General features: G+C 49.1%; 11 protein-coding genes across 11 annotated transcripts; 5 read left to right on the plus strand and 6 right to left on the minus strand.

Annotated features, from left to right (window-relative positions):
• The first annotated feature begins 260 nt into the window (after positions 1-260).
• EDB82DRAFT_552242 (Lipin/Ned1/Smp2-domain-containing protein) lies at positions 261-3,287 on the plus strand. Its single transcript, XM_065609586.1, has 2 exons — positions 261-990; positions 1,040-3,287. The coding sequence occupies exons 1-2, from the start codon at positions 531-533 to the stop codon at positions 2,929-2,931; spliced, it is 2,352 nt and encodes a 783-aa protein (XP_065465860.1). The 5' UTR covers positions 261-530; the 3' UTR covers positions 2,932-3,287.
• Positions 3,283-6,239, minus strand: EDB82DRAFT_565327 (histidinol dehydrogenase-domain-containing protein). Its single transcript, XM_025725977.2, has 2 exons — positions 3,641-6,239; positions 3,283-3,587 (listed from the first exon to the last, which is right to left on the minus strand). The coding sequence occupies exons 1-2, from the start codon at positions 6,006-6,008 to the stop codon at positions 3,391-3,393; spliced, it is 2,565 nt and encodes an 854-aa protein (XP_025588296.1). The 5' UTR covers positions 6,009-6,239; the 3' UTR covers positions 3,283-3,390.
• Positions 6,240-6,299: 60 nt separating this feature from the next.
• EDB82DRAFT_491045 (transcription initiation factor IID, 31kD subunit-domain-containing protein) lies at positions 6,300-7,760 on the plus strand. The gene has a single exon (XM_025725966.2). The coding sequence runs from the start codon at positions 6,621-6,623 to the stop codon at positions 7,383-7,385; it is 765 nt and encodes a 254-aa protein (XP_025588295.1). The 5' UTR covers positions 6,300-6,620; the 3' UTR covers positions 7,386-7,760.
• On the minus strand, positions 7,761-9,602 carry EDB82DRAFT_491048 (Metalloenzyme, LuxS/M16 peptidase-like protein). Its single transcript, XM_025725955.2, has 5 exons — positions 9,398-9,602; positions 9,197-9,322; positions 9,069-9,146; positions 8,332-9,017; positions 7,761-8,280 (listed from the first exon to the last, which is right to left on the minus strand). Exons 1-5 carry the CDS (start codon positions 9,542-9,544, stop codon positions 7,893-7,895), a joined length of 1,425 nt encoding a protein of 474 aa, XP_025588294.1. The 5' UTR covers positions 9,545-9,602; the 3' UTR covers positions 7,761-7,892.
• A 175-nt stretch (positions 9,603-9,777) lies between these two features.
• On the plus strand, positions 9,778-13,255 carry EDB82DRAFT_491049 (glycoside hydrolase superfamily). The gene is made up of 6 exons (XM_025725944.2): positions 9,778-10,662; positions 10,732-10,930; positions 10,984-11,197; positions 11,256-12,266; positions 12,318-12,710; positions 12,762-13,255. The coding sequence occupies exons 1-6, from the start codon at positions 10,010-10,012 to the stop codon at positions 12,983-12,985; spliced, it is 2,694 nt and encodes an 897-aa protein (XP_025588293.1). The 5' UTR covers positions 9,778-10,009; the 3' UTR covers positions 12,986-13,255.
• Positions 13,256-13,274: 19 nt separating this feature from the next.
• EDB82DRAFT_93279 (IMP dehydrogenase/GMP reductase) lies at positions 13,275-15,701 on the plus strand. The gene is made up of 3 exons (XM_025725933.2): positions 13,275-13,969; positions 14,161-15,106; positions 15,158-15,701. The coding sequence occupies exons 1-3, from the start codon at positions 13,510-13,512 to the stop codon at positions 15,348-15,350; spliced, it is 1,599 nt and encodes a 532-aa protein (XP_025588292.1). The 5' UTR covers positions 13,275-13,509; the 3' UTR covers positions 15,351-15,701.
• Positions 15,702-16,232: 531 nt separating this feature from the next.
• On the minus strand, positions 16,233-16,978 carry EDB82DRAFT_521696 (PLAC8 family-domain-containing protein; the record flags this gene model as incomplete). The annotated part of the gene is made up of 3 exons (XM_025725922.1): positions 16,233-16,635; positions 16,692-16,806; positions 16,864-16,978. The coding sequence occupies 3 exons, from the start codon at positions 16,976-16,978 to the stop codon at positions 16,233-16,235; spliced, it is 633 nt and encodes a 210-aa protein (XP_025588291.1).
• Positions 16,979-18,170: 1,192 nt separating this feature from the next.
• Positions 18,171-19,073, minus strand: EDB82DRAFT_521697 (acyl-CoA N-acyltransferase; the record flags this gene model as incomplete). The annotated part of the gene is made up of 3 exons (XM_065609089.1): positions 18,171-18,438; positions 18,563-18,886; positions 18,943-19,073. 3 exons carry the CDS (start codon positions 19,071-19,073, stop codon positions 18,171-18,173), a joined length of 723 nt encoding a protein of 240 aa, XP_065465861.1.
• A 306-nt stretch (positions 19,074-19,379) lies between these two features.
• Positions 19,380-20,248, plus strand: EDB82DRAFT_491056 (uncharacterized protein). Its single transcript, XM_025725900.2, has 3 exons — positions 19,380-19,546; positions 19,604-19,744; positions 19,807-20,248. The coding sequence occupies exons 1-3, from the start codon at positions 19,451-19,453 to the stop codon at positions 19,879-19,881; spliced, it is 312 nt and encodes a 103-aa protein (XP_025588289.1). The 5' UTR covers positions 19,380-19,450; the 3' UTR covers positions 19,882-20,248.
• EDB82DRAFT_93296 (mitochondrial 54S ribosomal protein bL36m) lies at positions 20,037-20,689 on the minus strand. Its single transcript, XM_025725889.2, has 3 exons — positions 20,652-20,689; positions 20,337-20,555; positions 20,037-20,246 (listed from the first exon to the last, which is right to left on the minus strand). The coding sequence occupies exons 2-3, from the start codon at positions 20,544-20,546 to the stop codon at positions 20,157-20,159; spliced, it is 300 nt and encodes a 99-aa protein (XP_025588288.1). The 5' UTR covers positions 20,547-20,555; positions 20,652-20,689; the 3' UTR covers positions 20,037-20,156.
• A 433-nt stretch (positions 20,690-21,122) lies between these two features.
• Positions 21,123-23,449, minus strand: EDB82DRAFT_521700 (uncharacterized protein; the record flags this gene model as incomplete). Its single annotated transcript, XM_065609090.1, has 2 exons — positions 21,123-22,504; positions 22,561-23,449. The coding sequence occupies 2 exons, from the start codon at positions 23,447-23,449 to the stop codon at positions 21,123-21,125; spliced, it is 2,271 nt and encodes a 756-aa protein (XP_065465862.1).
• Between the last annotated feature and the right edge of the window lie 917 nt (positions 23,450-24,366).

Genomic DNA, 24,366 nt, shown 5'->3' on the forward strand with positions numbered 1-24,366 from the left:
TTTCGTTCTTTGCATCAAAATAACTTTTTTTTTTCTTTTCTAAAGCTACCGAGTCTCCAACTCTTCAACTTTATAGTGACGTCTTCACCTGATCTAAAAGGCTGGGCGACTGGGTAAAAAGAAGGAAAAAAAGAACCTAGGCCCGCTCAACCACGAGCCAGTGTCTTTTTGTAGGTACTGGGTACCTCCATCCACTGGCTCGATCGAACTGCTCCCCCAACAATCCGCATTCCATACCGTTTTCTTTTCTAATACCAGACAGAACTTTTAACATTTCTTCTACATACCTCCCACCTTAGCAGTGCGCATTCTACTTTTGCTCCCTATATTCAGATAAACTTCTATAGGGTCACGGGCTCTCGCTCCTTGCTGCCGCATCCTCTCCTTTAGAACCCTGTCAGCTTCATAGAGCCCCTACGGATCGTCGTCCAACCTCCCCGCGACAAACCGCCTCTACTTCTCCAACTTGCGACCAAAATCGACAAGATCGCGACATACAATATACTACGTCCTCTGTCGTCAGAGGCAAGATGCAATACGTACGAGGTCTCAGCGAGTCCGTGTCGACAGCATGGAATTCAATCAACCCCGCGACTCTTAGCGGCGCTATTGATGTCATTGTCGTCGAACATGAGGATGGCTCTTTAGTCTGCTCTCCGTTCCACGTCCGGTTTGGAAAGTTTTCTCTCCTGCGGCCTTGGGATAAGAAGGTCGAATTCAAGGTCAATGGTGTCAAGCAAAGTTATTCTATGAAGCTCGGCGAGGGTGGCGAGGCCTTCTTCGTTTTCGAGACCACAGACAGGATCCCACAGTCATTGCAGACATCACCTCTTGTTTCACCTGCTTCTAGTCCTGCAAGCAGTCCGCCACTCAATGCCGAACAGTCTGATGCTGGACTGCAGGAGCCAGAGGCGTTTGAGCTAGACGCTTCCGAGTCCAAGCCCCGACGACCGCCTCCTGCTGCTCTCTATAAGAAAGAGAATGACAATGGTGCGTTTGCGCTCGCCGCTCACAGAATACCAGGCTAATACTAGAGCAGGCTTGATCACACCTCTCTCGACCTCCCCTGAATTGCCCAGCGCCCGCCCTATGTCCGGAGACTGGTCTTCAAAGTTGACACGGCCACACAGCGACGATGTCCTTCGACCAAGCGCCCGGAGCCGAGGCCTAGACGGCAACAGCTCTACCGACGATGAGGAACACTTTACTTCGGAGAGATCTGCCAGCCCTCCACCCCTTTCCACCGGTGAGGCGCTTCAACGTGCCAGGACGTTGTCTAAAGGACTGTCTGCTGCAAGCATTCCCACAAAAGTCACTGACTCTGGCGATCTGATGCTGGATATGACCGGTTTCAAGGGCAACGAGGAGGACATCCTCCGTGCTGAAATCCTGGCCCGGCAGATCCTTTCTGAGGAGCTGGACGGGAACTACGACATCGGCGCTCTTTTCGGGTTCGATGAGCAAGGAAACCTGTGGATCTACAGCAGCGAGGAGGCCAAGCAAGCTGCTATGAACAAGACCATTGAGGCTTCTCTGCAGTCGCATCGCCGCTCTACTGCTGCCGATGCTATCTCGGACCCTGGATATCAAAGCGACAGCAGTGATGCAACCGCTTCGCCCATGCCCCTGCATCGACGTACTGAGTCCGATGCTGGTCCAATGGACTTGCAAACGCCTCCTCGCACGCCCCCAGGCTCTTCACGACACTCAGGTGATCCTAACAGGAACTATGCGAAAACCTTGCGGTTGACTAGTCAGCAACTCAAGGATCTTCAGTTGAAGCCAGGCGCGAACTCGATGGCATTTACTGTTAATCGAGCTACCTGCAAAGCCAATATGTATCTCTGGAGACATGAGACACCCGTTGTCATTTCTGACATCGACGGCACTATTACCAAGTCAGATGCTCTTGGCCATGTGTTGAACATGATCGGCCGTGACTGGACACACTCAGGTGTTGCCAAGCTGTACAGCGATATCTCCGCCAACGGCTACAATATCATGTATTTGACCAGTCGATCCGTCGGACAATCAGATACAACTAGAGCATACCTGGCTGGTATTGTGCAAGAGGGTTACAAAATGCCCCCTGGCCCAACAATTCTGTCCCCAGACCGAACAATGGCTGCTCTAAGGCGAGAGGTCTATCTTCGCAAGCCACATATCTTCAAGATGGCGACTCTCCGAGATATCAGAAACCTGTACGGCCCAGACCGTACCCCGTTCTACGCTGGGTACGGAAACCGACTGACCGATCAAATCTCTTACCGAACCGTTGATGTCCCGCGAAACCGCATCTTCACCATCAATTCCAATTCCGAAGTCTCTTTGGATCTCTTGACTCTTAACAAGCTCAAGATGAGCTACGTGAACATCAACGAAGTTGTTGACCACTACTTCCCTCCTGTAAGCACGCTGGTAAAAGGTGGCGGCGAGGAGTATACCGATTTCACGTACTGGAGAGACGACCCTCTCGCAGTGGCCGACTTTTCGGCAAGCGAGAGTGACGATGGCGAGGACGAGGATGACGACGATAACGGTCCAGGAGTACCTACCAGCGAGTATGGAGATGATGAAGAGGAATATGATGACGAAGATGTCGAAATTGATGAAGACGTGGATGAGATTGGCGAAGGACTCGCCGACAGCTACATTTCTCGTGCATCCATGGACGAATTTGCCGAAGCCTCCAGTGTGTTGGGTGGCAGCGTCGATGAGGAGAAACTGAAAGCGTCTATGACACGCGATCTGAAGGAAGCTTATGACGAGGACGATGAAGACGAAATCTACGAAGATGGCGAAGAAGGCCATGAGGAGGGCGAGAATGCATCCACTGCTACCCCTCTTGGAAAGAGGAAGGCAGCCGATCTCAAGGAGGATGTTCTCGCCCAGCACATAACAGGGGTTGGTCATCTCTCCATCGAGAAATGAAGTGAAGTCAAGGAAAGCTAAGTATTACGAACAGGCCACGGAGGCTGTTGCTGTTGCCCCAGAAAAACAGTAAGACGTGACGGATTCAAGTTTGTTTTCGAGGTCTTTTTTCTTTCCATAGACAGCGATGTTGGCTCAAGCACTCCGTATGGAAAGTAGACAGGGAAGTGGGAGAAGGAACAGGGAGAAGGCTTTTCAGGCATACTAAGGCATAGCGCGGCGTTATCATTTTGTTCTACTTGTATTCGAGGCATGCTGTGCAGACAAAAGCTTGTGTTGTTTGACAGGCTAAAAATACTGCTTGAGGGTCCTTTATGTTTTGAAATATTACAGCATTTTAAATCGTTTGCATATTGAAACAACTCTATTCCCAATCCCAAAATCCCTTATCCTAAAAGAAATTAACATCATGACCACATCTATCCTCTACATACGCCTTTTGTATTTTACATTCCTGATCTACTGCTGTTGCTTCAAATAGTTGAGTCGAATCTCAACTGCTCTTCTATGAGCCTCGAGCTCCTCAACCTTGGCTAGTTGCATAACAGCAGTGCCGACGTTCTTGAGACCATCGGCAGTGAGGTTAGAGCTGGTAATGTGCTTCTGGAATGAGCCCAGGTTGACGCCAGAGTATTGCTTGGCAAAGCCATATGTAGCTGCGGTATTAGTTAGTAATGAAATATGTGACATCGTGAAGGAAAGAACTTACGCAATGAGTGGTTGACACCCGCAGAGTAGTCGCCGACACTCTCAGGAGTCCAGTGACCAATGAATACACTGCCGGCGTTCATAACCTGGTCGACAGCCTTTTCGGCATCCTTGATTTGAAGAATGAGATGTTCAGGGGCATACTCGTTGCTGATGCGCATGGCCTCCGCGATGTCCTTTACTTGGACGGTAACAGAGTGGGCAATAGAGCCTCGGACGATGTCAACACGAGGTAGTGCTACAGCTTGCTTATGGACTTCATCCTCAATAGCCTGAAGCTCTTGTTCACTAAGGTCAACAGCAATCAGGATGACCTGGCTATCGACACCGTGCTCAGCTTGAGAGAGAAGGTCAGAGGCAACGAAGGCAGGGTTGGCGTCCTTGTCAGCGACAACAAGAACCTCTGAAGGACCAGCAGGCATATCAATACCCACGCCAGCGTTGGTGTCGTTGCTGACATGCATCTTGGCGGCGGTCACGAACTGGTTACCAGGTCCGAGAATCTTGTCAACCTTGGTCACACTCTCGGTACCATAGGCAAGAGCAGCGACGGCCTGGGCACCTCCTGCCAAAACAATGCTCTCAGCACCAACCTTGTGGGCAACGTAGACGATCTCAGGGGTGATGCGTCCATCGGACCGAGGGGGCGAAGCAAAGACAATCTTTTGGCAGCCAGCAACCATGGCTGGCACACCAAGCATCAGAGCAGTACTGGGAAGGACAGCAGTTCCACCGGGGATGTAGAGACCGACGCGCTCGATAGGTCTTGAGAAGCGGCTGCAGATGATGCCAGGCATGGTCTCAACCTGAAGAGACTTCTCCTCCTGCTGAGCAGAGTGAAACTTCTTGATGTTCTCGAAAGAGACATCGATGGCCTCGATAGTCTCAGGAGAGATGTCCATCAATTCCTTGGGGAAGGGAGCCTTGAGAACAGGAGACGTCAAAGAGGTGGCCTTCTCGAACTTGTGGGTGTAAGATAGAACAGCCTTGTCGCCGCCGGTTCGTACTTCCTCAATGATGGGCTTAATGATCTTCAGAATAGCGTCAGGGGATTTCTGAGAAGGTCTCTTGAGTTTCTCCACAAGGTCAGTCTGGGAGATCTTGGTAGAATCGACTCGCTCCATGACGATACGTCCATCAGCAGGCTTTTCGGCTTCTGGCTGTGATGACTTGGCTGGAGCCTCCTCGGTCTTGATGCCCTCCTTTTCAGCCCACTTGCCCTTGGCATTACCTGTTCTTCGCTTGACCTTGAGGCTCTTGGCGTCCAGGTTGGCCTCAATATCAGCGAGGCTAACGCCAGCACCAACAGCCTTGGTCAAAGCAAAGTAGATCAAGTCTGCAGCCTCAAAAGCGATGTTCTCCTTGGTCTTGCCATCGCATAGCTCTTCTGCCTCTTCCATAATCTTCGCTCTGAGGAGCTTCTCGTCTGAAAACAGGCGGGCAGTGTAGGAGCCCTCAGGGGCAGACTCCTTGCGAGACTTTAGTGTTTGCTCAAGTGCGGAGATACCATTGAGATCTCCAAAGCACCCAAACTGCTGCAGGTGGCAAAAGCGACCCTTTTGGTTGACTACGAACTTGATCGTATCGTTGTCACAGTCGAGGCCAATTCGCAGCAACTCCTGGGTATCGCCAGAGGTGAGTCCCTTCACCCAAAGGCCACGCTTGCGGCTTTGGTAAACACCGGTTTGCGTTCGTAGAGCTTCCAGAATGCTCTCTTCGCTGGTGTAAGCGAGACCCAAAGCGATTCCTGCGTCATCGGTGACAACAGTGGGGATCAGTCCATCAGTTCGGTCAGACTTCCAGTATGAGGCGATAAGTTTCGATAGCAATAACCGGGTCGAATCGTTCTTATCGGTTGTTAATCGTGTGGAAGAGATAATTGGGATCGCGTTGGCCTTCTTGGCCACCTCGATAAATTTTTCGATGTCAGTTTCAGGAGTAGGCTTGACATAGAGGTTTTTTATCTGCTTGGACTGCGCAACTTCAATGAACTTTTCAACGTCACTTGATGAGACGTCAAAATCCTTGACCAACAGACCGTGCTCAGTAGCTGCCGAGAGAATGAGTGACGACACAGCAGGAATGACTCTGGCGCCATATTGCTCGTACTCTGAATAAGATTCAGAGGTAACAAAAACCGTTCGTACTCCGCTATCGAGCAAAGCAACTACATCGTCAGGGTCGCTTAAGCCTGTAACATCCATGTGAACGTTGGTCCCAGCGCTGGGGCGACCCCAATCCTTGGAGGCTGATTCGTAGAATGGAGCACCGAGAAGAGCGACCTCTTGACGGCTGAGGCCGTCGCTGGCAGATTGATTGTTGAGACTGGCAACGCTCACCAGGAACGGCAACGGGAGGGTTGTCTCCATGTTGGTTGTAGTGAGGTAGAGAAATTGAATTGACGTCGAGTGTAGTCAAGATTCTGCCGCGTAAGTTGTCGAGATGTTGTTAATTATGAGTCAAGAAACCACTCCGGAAAAAGTTGATGTAATGACTATGAGTCCTCCTGCATCGGCGTTTGGTGGGGCAGACAATGCCCCTCCATATCTCTTTCCCTGCCAGAAACCTCGAAATCAGGCTTGTCCCAGTGGATGATATTTAAGGTGTGGTCTGTGCAGGAAGTCGCGAAAGAATCTCGGATTATCAAAACCTCCGAAGCTACGCGCATGCCACGCTGAAGCTCAGTCGTAAAGCATAATTCGAGATTCATGAAGCTTTTTGGCTTGGCGTATTGACTTCGCTTTTCAACGATTGCCTAAGCTCTAACTTGATTCTTTTCCTCTTTGCTTTCCAACTACCACCAAAACTCATTCGAATCACAACACACGCGTCAATTAATATTAATCAGTCTAAATTCAAATACTACGCGCGCAATCATCTCGACCATTTAACGACCAGTCGCACCCTTGATACCCGTCTTCCACCCTTGGAAAATCTAGCCAACTTCCTTTCTATCTCCAAGACATCATACCATTATCAAAATGGCATCAAGCCAGCCGCAGGCCAATGGGGTTCCAGCCTCGTCGGCAGGAACTTCTCAGACAGTACCAAACACACAAACTACCGCCACCTCGTCTAGCCAACCTGCAGCTACGGCCTCGCAGAATGCCCCCCCTCCCCCAGCGCCATCAACAACCGCTCCTAGGCCGCGCGACTCTCGTCTCATCGAGCTTCTCCTCACATCGCAAGGAGTCACCGCTTACGAGCAGCGCGTGCCTCTTCTCCTTCTCGATTTCGCATACCGCCACACATCTTCTGTCCTGAGTGATGCCCTCCACCTCTCTGGCGACCCATATGTTACGCAGGCAGGCTCCAAACCATCAGCAAACGCCGGCGCTATCTCAGCACCAGCAGGCGACGCTGCGGTGACAGCCAACGCCGTCAAGCTTGCCATTGCAGCCCGGCTCAGCTATCAGTTTCGCGGAGGAAATGCCGGCGGGGGCATCAGCAAAGAATACATGCAGGAGCTTGCGGGCCAGCGGAACAAGGTTGCACTACCAAAAATCGTACCAAGTGAATGGGGTGTCCGACTACCAAGCGAGCGATTCGTACTGAGCGGGACGAGCTGGGGTCTTAAGGATGTATGGGATGAGGACGACGATGAAGAGATGGACCAAGGGGGCGATGCCATGGAGGGTATCGAAGGGCCTGAACCCGAGGATATTGGTGGAGATGGTGTGGAAGGCGGTACCGTTGAGGACATGTTCGGTGAGGATGTCGACGAAGAAATGGCTGAAGAGGGTTAGGTGCCCGTTTTGCCATTCAACAGAAATGCATAGGCTGGAACACGTGTGAATGGTGTTAATGGCGTTCGGGACAATTTGGTTAACGGGCAGTGGATGTATATTTTCCGATGCTATGGAAAGGCTACACCAGCATGAAAGGTTAGCCTTGTACAGATGGACATTCACGAGATGTCATCAGGAACATTTGGTTGTTCATGCCCTCGAGCTGGGCTAAGCTTAGAAAACCATCAGGTTTCTGACCCCTGCTCTCTGCTCCAACGATGATCTGCATTAACGATTTACTGGGGTCAACCAATGAATGGTATTTCGTCGGATGCAGACGGCAGTTCATACTTGAAGTCGCCCATGATCAATACGGAGAAAAGTACAGTCAATACACAATTATCACAACTCCGTGTTACCTAGTATGAACAGAGGAAATCTTATGGTACACTAGGCCTGTAAACGGTATCTCATACACTCTATACCCTGGTTTCGATTTTCACAACTCCACTAGCCCTCTATAACTTAAAACTTGGGCTTCATGGTGTTGCGAAGTCTCTGGTAGTCAAAGAGACCCTCAATGGTTCCCACAGCACTGACAGCAATATCACGATCCCAGAGTTTTCGGTTGGCGAAGTCCATAATGTCCTTCTCAGTAATGGCGTCAATCTTGCGCTCAATCTCGTTAGGAGCCATGCGACGGCCAGTGGTGACGAGCTGTCGGCCAATATCCTCAGCGACAGCGGTGGTGCCGTCAAGGGACAGGAGGATGGAGGCCTTGAGCTGGGCCTTGGCACGCTCGGTCTCAGAGGCGCTGACGTTGGTGCAGAGACGCATCCACTCACGGATAGCGAAGTGGACGAGGTCGTCAACTCGGTCAGGCTTGTCGGAAACGAGATAGATACCCCATAGACTAGAACAAGTTAGTCACAGTAAAATCGAAAAGCATGTTGTCATAACCTACCCGGTGTCGTTGTAGCTGGTGGAGAAGCTCATGAAGCTGTTGGCAAGATCGTGCTTGTGGACCCAGCCGCTGAGCTTGCTGCCCTGGTGGGGAGCCTGGCCAACAGCCTTGTCGTAGTTACCAACGATAGCCTGAGCAACGAGAGCAGTGAAGTAGTCCTCGGAGTTCCAGCTAACACCCTCAACGGCGAGAGCGATGTTGGCAGTGGGCATGTTGTCATCTCGGACACGGACGTCAGAGCCCATAAAGTCAGCCTTCTGCTTGGAGCGGAGGTAGGCGCTGTTCTGGGGGCCACTGCTGGGAAGACCAGAGAAGTGCTTCTCAGCAAGCTGGACAAGCTGCTCGTGGGGAATACCACCGGCACCAACAAGAACCATGCGGTCAGCAGTGTAGTTGTTCTTGATGTAGTCGGTAAGCTCGGTTCGGGTGATGTCGCGGATGTTCTGACGAGGGCCGAGGATGGTGCGGCCAAGGGGCTGGTGCTGGAAAGCAGTGGCGTGGAGGTGATCGAAAACGACCTCCTCAACCTGCTTCTCGACCTCCTCGGACTCGCGGAGGATAACGTCGCGCTCACGCTCGATAGCGGACTGCTCGAGCTTGGAGTTCTGGAGAATATCGGAGAGGATGTCGACACACTGGGGAACATCAGAGTTGAAAGCCTTGGCGAAGTAGACGGTGTTCTCGCGCTGAATGAATGTTAGCATCATTCAATCCCCATATCCCTTCATCCGACTGACCGAAGTGTAGGCGTTCAGGTGACCACCCATGTTCTCAATCTCCAATTCCAATTGCTGCTGAGTTCGCTTGGCGGTACCCTGGTAACATTGTTAATGATGAATCTCGGCCAATTGATGGGTTGTCGAACCTTGAAAGCGAGATGCTCAAGGAAGTGGGCGGTACCGTTGTTCTCATCAGTCTCAGCTCGGGAACCGGCATCGATCCAGACACCGACGGTCGACGTTTGCGCAAAGGGCGAGTGCTCGGTAGCGACCTAATGATAAGAATTGTCAGGAGCAAGTTCTGGAGTGGTTCTCAAAGCCAATTGGCCTCGTGCGATAATGCTTACAGTCAATCCATTCTTAAGAGTTGTAGTCTGAGTCTTGCCAACGGTAGAGGGAGTGGCAAAGCCTCGTGTGAAAGGAACGGCGGCCGAAAACCCAGCACGGTTTCGCAGACCTCGCGAGAGGTTCAAAGCCAGTCTCCGGGACGCCATGACGCAGGTTTGGAGGGTCGACGCTGAATTGAGTGGTTTGATGAAATCTTTCGATCTGGCTCGGCTAGAAGCTTTACTGAGATAATTTGCAGCCTGAGCAATAAGGCGAGTTGATTAGTCATTCCGACCGTCTCCGAATCACAGCAGCCGGTTTGGCGATCTGATCCAATAAGAGGCGCTCATTACTAACCACTTCCAACCCTGTTCTAGCTCCACTATGATCCAACGCCTACCTGTTTTCGTGCGTATTGCTTCTATGACAGAACTTCAATATGAACGATACATGACTGCATCAGCATCAACACTGTTTACTGTTGTGATTGCATGATTGCTGTGATTTATTGTCAAGTTCGGAGAATCCATCGTAACCGTATTTCGGGAGCGTTTTCTACCTCCAATATTCGATTTGCTAAATAAACGCATCTCTACTTAAAGTCTGCTCTTATCACTCTTATTTCAATTGCAATGCCGTCTGACGATTACAACTTTGCCGACGTTTTTCAGAAAATCTACGTCGCTAAACAGAAACCTCCTCCGATTCCGGTTAATGAAAATATGAAGGTTATTCTACAGAGCTTTCCGCCTCTAGGGCAAGTGACCTCAATTCAAGGCAAAAGTGCCACCCTAACCACTGTTCTCGAGATACCCAAGTCTCGTGCCAGCGAGTCCTGGGAGGTCTCAGCCTGGCACTCCGTAGACGATTCAGCCTGGGAAGATGTACTGCTGCTCTCTATCCAGGAAGTCTCGGCCCCTCAAACCTTGCAAACGTTGCGTGACTCTATGCATCGCTTCTATTTCTCTTCGTCTATTGCATTTGAGGCTTCACTTAAGTTTACTCTCAAGTTTCGTCACAGTTCAGATGCCGATTGGAGATGGATCCGCGATGAACAAGGTCTCAATGATGGGTTGATTGTCAACACTCCGGTTGGACTTTCGTCTAATAGCCTGTCCGATCTCATACCTGATATAAACTCTAAAGATTGGACAATTAAATCGCAACTGAGCCAATCACCCCGAACTTCGCTTTGGTCGCTGGAGGCAGCCATTGCATCTGCGAATCAAGATGATTCAACTTACAGGGACATTTCAATCGGTACCCCTTTTGGTACGTTTGCAAGGTGAGTGCCATTGACGAGTTTGATAAGCTATCTAAATCTTCAACATCCACCTCCTCTAACCGGGTGTAGGTGGTTCTCTCTTGTCCGGCTGTGGTCACCATGGCTTGCCCCTCGACATGGAAAATCGCATTTCTCTCTCGATAAAGATGGAGTTCTTTGTTGTTTCTTAAGCCCACAGGGCAAAAGTCTCGTGTTTCTTGCTGTCAGCGGTATCGGCCATGTCCTGCCAGTTTTCCGAAGCGAATCAGATGGGAAACTTCAAGTTCATGTGCGTAGCCGTAATATGGCTTCCATACCTTTGTGCTTATTCTGACTATTCAGGCTCGGAACGACGGGCTTTCTGACGAGACTGCCACTATCCTTATTTCCGAAGGTGACGATTTCGATTGTGCTATGGCTTCAGTAATGTACCATGCTAGAAACCTTGTTTCAGTCACGAAGCAGGCCAACGAGGAATGGTCCAAAGAGCTTTCTGCTTTGGTAGACGACTTCAAACCAGAATGGCTAGAGCACTGGTTTGACGGACTCGGATTCTGTGTGTTCTTATTCCTATCCATCTTCAGGAAACAGACTGACAGAGTATCGTGATATAGGTACATGGAACGCTCTTGGGCAGCAACTAACAGATCAGAAGATATTCGATGCCCTCGATAAATTAGGCGAGCACGACATCAAAGTCTCTAGTCTGATTATCGATGATAACTGGCAGTCGATTGACTATCAAGGTCCCAGCCAGTTTCAGTACGGTTGGAAGGATTTTGAAGCCGAGCCCAAGGCTTTCCCCCAAGGGTTGAAGGCTACTGTATCCCATATTCGAAAGAACCACCCGCATATCCAGCATATTGCTGTATGGCATGCGCTTCTGGGGTATTGGGGCGGTATTGCCCCTGATGGGAAGCTTGCCAAGACATACAAAACTATCAAGGTTACAAGAGAGGAGGCTGACCGTCGCAATCTTCCTTTAGGCGGCAAAATGACAGTCATCGCCCAGGAGGACGTCAGCCGATTTTACAATGACTTTTATAGATTCCTTTCGGATGCTGGAGTCGATGCTGTCAAGACGGATGCTCAGTTCATGATTGATACATGGGTCGAGGCTTCTCCTCGCCGAGACCTCATCAACGCCTATCTTGAGGCTTGGACCATCTCGACTCTGCGTTACTTTAGTGCAAAGGCCATATCTTGCATGTCTCAATTTCCTCAAGCTCTCTTCCACTCTCAGATGCCGACGAATCGACCCACGATTCTGGTTCGCAACTCGGACGATTTCTTCCCCGAGATACCCGCGTCGCACCCATGGCATGTTTGGACAAACGCACATAACGCCATCTTTATGAGTTATCTGAATGTGCTTCCTGACTGGGACATGTTCCAAACTGTCCACGAGTACTCCGGATTTCATGCTGCAGCTAGATGTGTCAGTGGAGGACCTATCTACATCACTGATGTTCCTGGTGAACACGATATGGATCTGATCAGACAAATGACTGGCCTCACTCCGCAAGGAAAGACTGTTATCTTCCGGCCAAGCTCGTTGGGAAAGACGGTGGACCCTTATATTGGCTATGACGATGATTTGCTTTTGAAAGTAGGAAGTCACCACAGTAAGAGCTACTCTGTTTGCCAGCTGGTTCGATGGAACTAATCAGATTTAGGAGCTTCACATACGGGATATTCCATCCTGGGAGTCTTTAATGTCTCTTCCAAGCCGCTGACTGAATTTGTTCCTCTCTCAAGCTTTCCTGGTGTAACTCCAGGCTACTATGTAGTTCGCGCTCATACAACAGGCAAGGTTTCGCAGCCGACAACGCTTGATGGGTCTAGCTCCTTATTTACGACTTCATTGCCTGTCCGAGGATTTGAGATATTGTCTGCGTTTTCCTTGACGCCTCTATCCAGTACCAAGCACGGCGACGTTTTTGTCTCGAACTTGGGTTTGTTAGGCAAGATGGCAGGTGTTGCAGCAGTCATTATGAACGATATCAAACAGGAACGTCATAAAAATCGGGTTTTGATAGTCACACGTATCAAGGCATTCGGTACACTAGGTAAGTGAAGCTCGACCCTGTCTAATATCTACCACAGTCTCATATGTTTAGGTATTTACATATCTGCACTTCCCGATCTAACCATTGAGGGGGATTTCTTGATCACAATACAGGAAAAAGTGATACCTTTGCACACAGTGGCTATTTCAACAGTTGACAAGCATGTACTTGAGATCGACATTGGGAAAGCGTGGAAGGATATGGGTCTTGAAAGTCGATGGAGCAATGACGTTGAGGTGAAAGTGCACTTTGGTCTTGAAAATGATCACCATTAATTACGTGACGACAAGAAACATTCAGGAACAGTGGAAAATTATATAAGCTTGATTACAATGGATATATTACACAAACAGGTATATCTGATTTCAATATCTTGATACAGGTAGTCACCATACAAAAGTTTATAGCGGACCTGTCAAAAGTCAAATATAGGGTAATTCATTTTTGGGCACCAACAAACCACAAATGGTTAGTGGGCAGGAAAAACTTGCAGGAGCACTGAAGGAGAAAAATGAAAAAGGTACCCCACTTGCCACCATAGAAGCTGACTTGATTGGATGTCTGTAAAAAAAGAGGAGGAGCTGCTCCTCCATTATCGGCGTCATCCCAGGGTCTCGCGTTCCCATAAAAAACTTTTTGAGGCACCACCACCAATTCTTTTCTTCTTTCTTTCTTTCGGGAAGAAGCCGTCTATCAATCTTAGCAGTCGATAAAGGCCAGAGCTTGCTCATCGACTCGTCTCGTCTTCGACCTCACCTCACCTCATTTTTCTTTGATTCATCTTTTATAGTTGCCAATCATGTCTGCCTCAGTGCTTGACCACACCAAGGCCCTTGAGGTTCTCAAGGAGTACAAGCAAAGGGATGGCCTCGACATCCACGAGCTTATGGACACAACCAAGCACGGTGGTCTGACCTACAATGACTTCCTGCTTCTCCCTGGCTACATTGGCTTCGCTGCCTCTGAGGTCACTCTTGAATCGCCCATCACCAAGCGCATCACCCTCCGAACACCTTTCGTCTCGTCTCCTATGGACACTGTCACGGAGCACGAGATGGCCATCCACATGGCTCTCCAGGGTGGTCTCGGTGTTATTCACCACAACTGCTCCCCCGAGGCTCAGGCCGACATGGTCCGCAAGGTCAAGCGATACGAGAACGGTTTCATTAACGACCCTATCGTCATTGACCAGAACACCACTGTTGGTGAGGCCAAGGCTCTGAAGGAGAAGTGGGGTTTCGGCGGTTTCCCAGTCACTGGTAAGTTATATCTACAGCCAACTCCATCTCACATCTGGTTGCATGATTATACACCCTTTCATATAACTTTCGTTCCACCGTTAGACAATTGTCAATGTGGAGAAACTATACTATGAACAACCACTTCACATCAATTTTTTCCATGGTCGCATTGCCCCGCACAGGAACAACAGGCTAACTGAAAATTTCAGAGGATGGCAAGCTTGGATCCAAACTTGTTGGTATTGTTACCAACCGAGACCTTCAGTTCGAGGAGGACCTTGACCAGCCCGTCTCTAATGTCATGGTTAAGGACCTTGTCACTGCTCCTGAGACCGTCACTCTCCTCGAAGCCAACAAGATCCTTTCCAAGTCCAAGAAGGGCAAGCTCCCTATCGTCGACAAGGACTCCAACCTCGTCTCTATGATCTCTCGTTCCGACTTGACCAAGAACCAGCATTTCCCTAATGCTTCCAAGCTTCCCGACAGCAAGCAGCTCCTCTGTGCTGCTGCTATTGGTACTCGTCCTGAGGACAAGCTTCGCCTCAAGAAGCTCGTCGAGGCTGGTCTCGATATCGTTATCCTGGACAGCTCCCAGGGTAACAGCATGTACCAGATCGAGATGATCAAGTGGGTTAAGAAGGAGTTCCCTGGTGTCGACGTCATTGGCGGAAACGTCGTGACCCGAGAGCAGGCTGCTTCTTTGATCGCTGCTGGTGTTGATGGTCTCCGAATCGGTATGGGCAGTGGTTCCGCCTGTATCACCCAGGAGGTCATGGCTGTCGGCCGTCCTCAGGCTGCTGCCGTCTACAGCGTCAGCCGATTCGCTGCTCGCTTTGGCGTTCCTTGTATCGCCGACGGTGGTATCCAAAATGTTGGTCACATCGTCAAGGGTCTTGCCCTTGGTGCCTCTACCATCATGATGGGTGGTCTCTTGGCTGGCACCACCGAGTCTCCCGGTACTTCTTTCGTTTCTCGCGAGGGTAAGCTTGTCAAGGCTTACCGAGGCATGGGCAGCATCGACGCCATGCAGGATAAGAAGGCTGGCAACGGTGGTAAGGACAGCCAGAAGAGCAACGCCGGAACTGCTCGTTACTTCTCTGAGGGTGACAGCGTCCTGGTCGCTCAGGGTGTTTCGGGTGCTGTGGCTCACCGAGGGTAAGTTTTCACATGTTGAATTGAATCGAGGAATACTGACATCGTTAATAGATCGATCCAGAAGTTCGTTCCTTACCTCGCTGCAGGTCTCAAGCACTCTCTTCAGGACAGTGGTATGACCAGCCTGTCTGGTATGCACCAGTGCGCTGAGGCTGGTGAGCTCCGATTCGAGCTCCGCACAGCCAGTGCTCAGTTGGAGGGCAACGTGAACATGGAGTCCTATGAGAAGAAGCTTTACGCGTAATGACATATATTGAAAAATGATGGGATGACGAAGGATTGGGATATGGAAAAAATGGGCTGGTTTATTTTACATGCAATCACTTGCATTGGGGATTTGGGCATAAGATTCAGAAGTGTTTCATCGGATGAGGATAAAAAGACCCTCGATAAACTGTAGATCTGAATAGGCGTTTGTCCAACCATTAGAGGTGCGACGCGGGCGTTTTGCTGCCTGACTGTCTGAAAAAAAATCGACAGAGGCAGAGGTCATGAATGAAAATTTTATTGATACCCTCAGGACACTGAAGTGCTGCCGGTCAGTTTGATCTGTGATATGAGTGACGCGGAAATACAATTAACAGGCCACGAACGAGTATGTTATTCAATGTCCAGATTAGTCTACCGTTAGCTGCTTATGTCTTGGGCAACTCAGAATCCGTGCAGAATGGAAATCACCGAAATATCAAACGCACAGACAGTAATACCAAAGTCAGGTCATTTACCAAAGAGGAAGGCAAGGCGGAAACTCACGAACAAGGGTCTTTCCAGCGGAATTTTGAAGTTTTAGAGTTGCATTGCTGCCTTTTAGCCTTTCAGACTGTCAAACCTCGTATCAATTCGGTTCACGCAGCTAAGCTGATAAGACGCTTCTTGGTTCAACATTGAGAAAAGAATCGTCTTATTGAAACAAAAAGTATTTATTATGAATAATTAAAAGATATCATGACTGTCTTTGTCACTGGGTATAATCCGTTGGCGCGTACCCGTCCGCGCGTTGAGTCCGTTCACATGCCAGCTTACTACCAGCAGCCGCTTTCTCACATGCCTTCACTCTCTTTTTATGTGTCATGCCGGTACATTCTTTCATCTCAATCCATCCCTCCCCTTCTCAGTGCGCATTTAATTAATACTGGGGCTGAGGCTGGTGAGGGTTGTAAGTCTGCTGAGGTGGAGGGAAGGATCCTTGAGGCTGAGGAGACTGATATCCTTGCTGGGGAGACTGGTATCCTTGTTGGTGCTGATTTTGATGCTGAGGGAGCTGATAATCAGGTTGAGGAGTCTGCTGCTGAGGGTTGGGCTTCTGGTCCTGGTACTGCTGCTGAGGCTGGGCAGTTGGCATATGCATGCCCTCCTTCTGAGCCTGGTAGCCCTGCATGATAGGGCCATGTGAGAGACGAGCCTTGACCTCGTTGTCTTGCTGGATGAGAGCGCAGCAAAGACACCAGTAACTAACGCAGCAGTCGCTCATGCCACTACCCTTGATGCCGAATCGCTCACGGATCTCTCCACGCTTCATCATGGAGTAACTAAGTATCGCATGTTAGTTGACGGCTCGAAGAACATGTTTGGCATAGAGTCTTACATCCAGCCACAGCCGGTAACACATTGGATGGCAGTGAAAATAAGAGTATCGCTGTTGCAGGTATCGGCAGTTTGCATTGTAGGGTCTCTCATACGGTCGGCAGTTTTACCCAACACTGTGAAAAGGACTGTTAGTTGCGATTATGCCAAGGTCATCTTATGCAGGAACATACGAATGCAGGGACAGAAAGTGCTGAGCATGCAAGAGTCGCAGGGCGAGCAGTTGCAAAGGTTGCTCTGCCATTCCTGGTTCTGGACATTAGGTCCTTGGGAGTATTGCTGAGCCATTGTGATTGATGTGTGAGTCGATTGACGATTGATGGAACAAAATCAAGTAAAAAGAGGTATAGGGAGGCCAAGAAGAAAGAGTGTGCGCAGGTTTAAGGAGAGAATGGAGAGAAAAGGAAAGCTCCCAAGACTCGATGGACGATAACAGCACCTTATTATTAGACGAACTCCTACGGACAAACAATCTGACTGACAATCGTCTCGTCTCGGCACGGCAATCGCCTTTCGTTTCAGGCCGGGCGTGCCACAGCCCCGGCTCCTAAAAGCTTCAGCTCTAAGCCTCCGTGTTCACTAGGGCGCCCTTCATTTCAATCCATGATTGACAGGCAGGGTCAGATCAGCAGCGGAGTCAAGCTCTAAGCCAGCTGACGCCTCTAACCTGAAATGAATCACAGGAAAAGCATCCCTCCGTTACCATAATTTACTGTCTTGGTATAGTATTGAAACTACCTCACAAATTAGCTGTGCAACCTGTACAACTCTGCACGAAGCCGGCAAGCAGGGTGCCGTTTGTGAAGCTCAACAGGTATTGCTGAAAAGACAATTCAGCCCGGCTCTGATTTAGCGTCCTAGGGCTGACATGGTTGCAGGGGGTAATGCTGGCAGAGGGACCTTCGAGGCCCCCTACAGTGTCTGGAGCGTGTCATCCCTGGTAAGGATCTGAGGGAACTTTGCAGCGTGCAGAATATCACCTCCACCACCTTGAGATTAATGCAGCTCAAGTCGGTTAGTTTTCAATAGCTTGCCAGGAGATACTGTAGCGACAAGCAGTGCAGCCAGCGAGCACAATCGTATCCAGTCGGAACTCAGGGAGTCAAAGACAACTCTCAGCTCAGGCTTTCACAGGTCAGCCTAGACAAAGTTCGGCCACCATTGCGAAGATTGTAGCGTGGTGATATTCTTAGAAAAAGAGGAACAACCCTTTCAGGACGTCTAACTAATTATAGTATGGTAAACCAGGCTTCGAGTTTGTTCAGACGGGAGACTTTGGTTGATTCGAAAATGTTGTCCAGTCTATGTATTATTCAGAATTTATCATTCGATCTTTTATTAGCTCTTACATCCACATACATAGCATCGAATTGATCTTATTATTCTCTCGTTCCACAGCAGGATAAGTCCATGATACCAAGTTATCAACAAATGTAACATGCCACATCCATTGTTACCTCTTATGGCGAAGAGATGGATGTTAACGTCCAGGCTGGTGAGCTCGTGAATCGTTGACCTTTTTTGCGGCCGTTGGTCGACTAAGTATCACATAGTCGGGTACCACCACCTTTCCTCCTCTTAGTTTCCTCTCCCTTGGGGAATAATCGTCTTTTGTGAACCCCAGTTTCTCGTAGAATTTGAGCGCAGATTTGTTGCTCACAAAACACGTGAGCATGGCCTTTTCAATACTTGGTATGTTCTCTGTAACGTCCATGTAGTAACTCATGAGCTGTTTGCCTAGCCCAGTTCTTTGCCGAATACCTGTTAGCCTAACGGTCTCGCATGTTTTATAGTTACTCCGTCAAATTCCGCTGGTGTCTTGATGGAACCCTGCTGGATTGCGAATGATGCACAGAAATTTGGCTGACTTACCCTTGCAGTTCCGGCTTCAAGTGAATCTCATAGCAGTAAACCACGGCTTCGTGGTTCTCAAATGTGGGCATAAAAGACGTAAACCCTTTTATAGTGTCTTGCCCGTCCTTTACCAAGATGTATCTGAGATCTGGCGAGCGCATCTCCTTCTTCTTTGTAGCCGGGTGCCACCCGAGTGAGGAGTTGCGGTAGTCTGCACCGCTTGTCTCATCTACCAAATCGTAACATGCTTCCAAATCCTCATCATTCATACATGTAGGCCGTACAAGACTCAGGGTAAAGGGTGTTTCGCTTTGGGGATGTTTCCATTCCGGCCAACCGTCACTGTGACACATATGTCACCAATTAATCTAAACACAGTCCGCACAGTCAAGACTCACCTGAGTTTTAGATACTGTGTAGTAAACTCATCGTCTGAGACGTTGTTGGCGATTTCAATAGGATTTTCTGTCCTTTGTCGTCTTCTTCCTACGAGCCTCTTTGGTCCTTTCGTATCACCCGTGTCTGTCATTCTGATAACTCGAAACAAATCACGCTGGGAGAAGGATGAAGAAGAAGAAGAAGAAGAAGAAGAAGAAGAAGAAGAAGAAGAAGAAGAAGAAGAAGAAGAAGAAGAAGAAGAAGAAGAAGAAGAAGAAGAAGATTATTATTATAACAAACAGATGCAATGGATTGGGTCTTGCTCAATATGGCCGTACTTGCCACTAACAACATGGCGGACCTAGGAGCGCTTTCCCTCTGCAGACAAACCAGACCCGTTCGATAGCCGAGGTTCGTCCGACACGATGTGAAATCACCAGTTGAAGCTTTTCATCATCATTATCACTACAAATTTTGCGTGATGAGCAATTTCATTATTTCACAGCCGACGAGGTAGTAACCGGTGGAATGGTCCTAACCACTCGTCTGTTGGCTTTTAGCCGTGGCTATGCCACAACCCGCGCAGGCGGTTCTCGTCTTAAGCCTACGCTAAGTCTCGACCAGGTATGTTGGTTTTCAGTCTGGTTGATTATGAAACGAAAATCTGATGGAGTTAAATAGTTCATTCAAAGAGGCCGAGTCTTGGCATTCTACCGCACTATTCTGCGCGGTACGAAAAGGATTTCTGATCCTACAACAAGAGCCGAGTCTCGAAGATACGCCCGTGATGAGTTCGAGAGACGTCGCAATGTGGCGGACTCTGTATGTTTTACTCCCTCCTTCACTTCTTCGTAGCCCACGACTGACTGAATCCACGGCAAAAGGCACACGTTCGATATCTCCTCTCAATTGGCAAAACGGAATGGGAAGGCATGGAGAGGTATATCGATGGCATGTAGCGCAGCAAAGTTGTAATTGTAGTCGTAGTTAGTTGTACATGACGAACAAGCCTTGAATCCCCCCGCGCGCTGTACGGTCTTTCTTTCTCGACCTCTCAGAAGAATACTGCAAGGCTCCAGTGACGCCTCATAAGAAGAAGAAAACGACCAGTGTCTTTTGCTCGTCCTATCACGCATTGGGTGTGTCTCGCCGCCCCCGTCTAGAATTTGTCCAATCCAGCAATTCGTTAGATATTATCGTACAGTTTCCTCCCGTATCTCATAATTGGCATTTTTCAACCTTGTCGTTGCTTGTGTCGAGGATTCGCCTTGCAGATGATGTACAAGTGTCCGTTATGTCGCTTGCCGGCCTTCCTTCGAACGACCTGAAAGAATGTGAGCCTTTGATCGAGTCACAAAGGAGACCCAAAGTATCCAAGCTAGAGGTCTTCTTCTTCTTGATTGTTCCTTCTCACCTTGCAGTGCTCGCATCGCTTCTTTACCGAACTTTGGACCTTCATGCCTCGAGTCTGCTGCATCAAACCGTTCCCGAGCGCTCGCGAGATGGGTGTCGTCGCGGGGCTGGTGAAAAGCGACCAGGGGCCGCGGGTCGCAAAAGCCCCCAGGGCATTGCTCGGGGTCAATGACCTCGCTGACAGCGTAAGAGTGCGAAGAAAAGAGGCCATCGTGGTTTACTTTGGACGGTGACGACTCTTAGCAAAGGTTGTATCCATGTACCGTTGAGGTTTGCTCCATGAGCCGGATCCTCGAATCACGTGCCAAACACTCACCCCAGAATCCACTTTTCATCCATCTTCTCTTATCCATGGCCTCAGGGTAGTTATCAGAAAAGTTGACGCCATCAGAGACGAAATTACCAGATCAGTTTATGCTGTTTAGACCACACTTAGGTTATTTATTTTTGTATCCTAAGCATTACCTAGAGATTGATTAAAGGTTTTATCACGGGTACACTTAAAACATAAGACTTTGATGTAAAACACTTCATTTAGCTACCCTGCCTAGTGCCGATCTATGATACGTGATTCTGGTTTCCTTGCGCAATGCTTAGTGGTTTCCTGACGCTCCAAGGTCATCTGGCTACTACCTTCAGGTTGCCAATCATTAAACCTCGTGTCCCAAAATCCGACATTACAAAACCGTCAACAAAATCATTCCGTTATAGCAATCAAGCCCGTTCATCTAGTCCCAAGTCCATCAAGTGTTGACAAAAATCACAAAAACCTTCCTTTCTTCCTTCTTTACCAGAATCCTTCTTTGACTTTGACGTGAGGTGTCAAGACGTCGCTACCTGGATGCTCGTAAGGACCAAAGGCGTCCTTGTGCGGTTCATCAAGGCTTCGGTACATTTCAACCGCAGCGCTGAATGTGTGAGTGGGCTTGATGCCGCCACGGTTGCGAACAAGCTGTGCGCCTTGGTTTTCATCATAGTGGTTGGGTGTCCCAATCGCGTTGATCATCCGAACCAGAGTGGGCGCCATAGGAGTTCGCAGATGAGGTAGGGTTCTCATGTAGAGTACGAGGGATCTCTCTGAATCCGCAATCAAAGCCGCATCTCGGGCCTTTTGTCGAAGTCCATCTGCCTTCAAAAGAGTAATCAGGCTGGGCAAACCCTGTACACTGTCACAGTGGCGCTTTCGGTCACGGACGAGCTCAGTCTCGTAACTGGGCTGGTGAAAGTCCCCGTCTGGTAAAAGAATCATCGAGGGTTTTGGTTTTCGTTCCACCTTGGCGGTCTTGAACCGAACCAGGTCTCGTCCATCAGCAAGGATAGGAGCATCGGCATTGAATGCCATCGGCTCCCAGTCAGGGTAAAATCCAGACATGATTTCCTTGCCCCAGACTTTCTGATGATCATTCTCTTCGTCTAGCTTTTCGCGTAGAATGCATCCTGCACAAGTCAACATTTCAGGTCGGCTGTTGAGCGGAGTAGTATAGCCAAAGAATTCGGGTAAGAATTCGTAGCCGCATGAGGAGCAGAATGAGAGTTTTGTACCCATTTCCCTGAGGTAGTACTTTGGATAGTCGCGTTTGAGCGGCTCGAGACCACTTCGAACAGCTTTCAGTAAGTCGTACGTGGCTTGCTTGATAGCGTTCACGTCCTTAGACTTGGCGGCCTTCAAATCGAGAAGGCGATAGAGGCCATCTAGAAAGGCGAACACCTTGCCGGGTACCATAGGAATGCTTGATAGGAAGGTCATTAATGCTGCATCTTCGTCCATCAGGAGCCCGATGTTCATTTTGCGGGACTTGAGGACAGCCAACATGATGATTGCAAGAACGCCTCGTTGAAACACGTCATTGTTCCCCCCCTTCCAAGTATACCCGTAAGTTTCATATTCGCCTTCATTCTTGTAGGGCATTCCCGAGTGGTATCTAGGATAGAAGTCAAGAGAATCAATGTGGGGGAGGTTCTTCTCATCTCGTTCCAGGTTGACTTCATGGATCAAATCGAGAAGGAAGGTGACATCTCCCAAGTGGAGCAAAGGGCATTCGTAGATGCCAACCATGGTGACATTGGGGCATGCCCGAAGGATTATAGCTAGTAATCTACGGTCAAGTAGAGGAGCTTTGTGAAAATGCAACACTTCAATGACCTGGCTACGTTTGGCAATCGCAAACACTAGAGAAAGAGCTGGTCAGTGTGTAATCATGATAATGGAAAGAAATATGACTTACAGAGATGCATCGTCTGGGTCAGAGCAACCTGCTTCGACATGTTGAATTCCTGTTCGGGCGCTGGATCGACAAAACTCCTGAAAGCATTCATAAGGTCCTCTTGATCTGGGATCGATTGCGCGAGCTTGACGATGTTTTCCGGGTATCCATAATGTTCTAAGATGTGTAGGACCTGTTCATCTTCGTTCTCGTCACGTTCGGTATTGTAGCCGTATGGCGATGTGAGACCGCACTCTTCTTGGATGAAAAGTACGAGATTTCGGATGTTGGTACGTGACTGGTGTTCCTCGATGCGGAGCTGAGATAAGCGTCCACGTCCTCGACCGAACTCCTCCTGGGTACCTTCAGGGTTGACGCAAAGGAATACAGAGGATCCGGTGGGAGTCTCGTGATAAGTGGCAGTTGTGAAGTCCCAAACGGCCATACCCTTTGACAGCTTGGCCCAAGCAAGGGGAGATGCCTTGGAGAACGACTCAAGCAGCTTGATTCCATTGGATGCAAACATCTTTCCGAAAACCAAACCGTAAGTCTGTTCACTGTCTACGATTCCAAAGAGACTCGAATTCTGGGTGATGGCAAGATTAGAGTGGGTGTTGGTCAAGTTGATGCCAGTGGTGTCGACCAAGAGTTCTCGAGACTGGACGTAAGTGCCTTGAAAATGGGTTGGCTTGCCCTCGTGGATCGTAAGGAATTCATCCCGCGAAGCCGCTCGCTTCTCGTTCTCCTTGAACTTCAGGTTGAATTCCTCAAGGACTTCACGGATTGATTTGCTGGTTACCAAATGATGGTAGCCATGCTTTTCGAGACGCTTGGAAGCCTCTTCTGAGTCATACTTGTGGATGACTACCTCCATAGGCGTCAAGGCGGGTTTGCGACGACGACCAGGCATTTCTATGGAATGTAAGTATGTGAGAGTCGGGGAAAGGAAGGCACGGTATATGAGATGTACTGATGGGGCTAACAAGGTTTTGTAGTAAACAAACGTTGAATACAGGTTGCGTTTGTATATGAGTGGGGTTCAAACAACGATGCAATAAACGTATAAAAATAATTCTCGTACTCACCAAAAATAGAACAAAAAGGTTCCAAAAGACGCTGTGTGTACCTAGGTAGAGTAGAGTAGAGTAGGTGCAAGTAGGAATCAGGATTCTAGATGGGTGAACAGTCAGCACCGAGATGTGTTGCACAGTGGAGCGGAGGAGAGGAGAGGGTAGAGAGAAGGGCAGACAGATGGGCAGCATGCGATGCTATCGCCAAAGTAGAGATAAAAGAGAAGAAGATGACGGCGATGATGATGAAGACGGGATGATGATGATGCGAAGAGGGATGAAGGTTATCACGCGATGATATCTTACCAAAGGAGAGATGCCGATATCAGTAATCTCTGACGATGATGCTGTAGGGAGGGAGATTAGAAGAGAAGGGAAAGAAGAGAGAAGGGAGAGAAGGGCTTAAGTAGGTGACAAAAGGTGACAATATCAAAAGAGGTCAGTGATTCACTGACCTATCCAAATCTTAGCCTTACCTACACTGCAGATGTAGGAGAGAAGTGAAGTGAAGTGGAGTGGAGTGGAGGAGAAGAGATGAGAGAGGAGAGAAAAACTGACTTCTGCTGTCACACGGCAACGAACCGCTGGCCAGGTGCCTACCTTAGTAGCCAGGCAAAAACCGAGCTGCAAAGATGGTATGAAGGCAGTCAAGCACATGTACAGAGGCACTGCCAACCAGCTGGAACATCTCCAAAGTATATTGCATAGTGGTTTGCAAGTAAATAGGGAGTGATCGTATAGATTATATTGCGTTCTG

The sequence above is a fragment of the Fusarium venenatum genome (assembly GCF_020744135.1).
Source record: "Fusarium venenatum strain MPI-CAGE-CH-0201 chromosome Unknown EDB82scaffold_1, whole genome shotgun sequence".
In the NCBI taxonomy this organism is placed as follows: Eukaryota; Fungi; Ascomycota; class Sordariomycetes; order Hypocreales; family Nectriaceae; genus Fusarium; species Fusarium venenatum.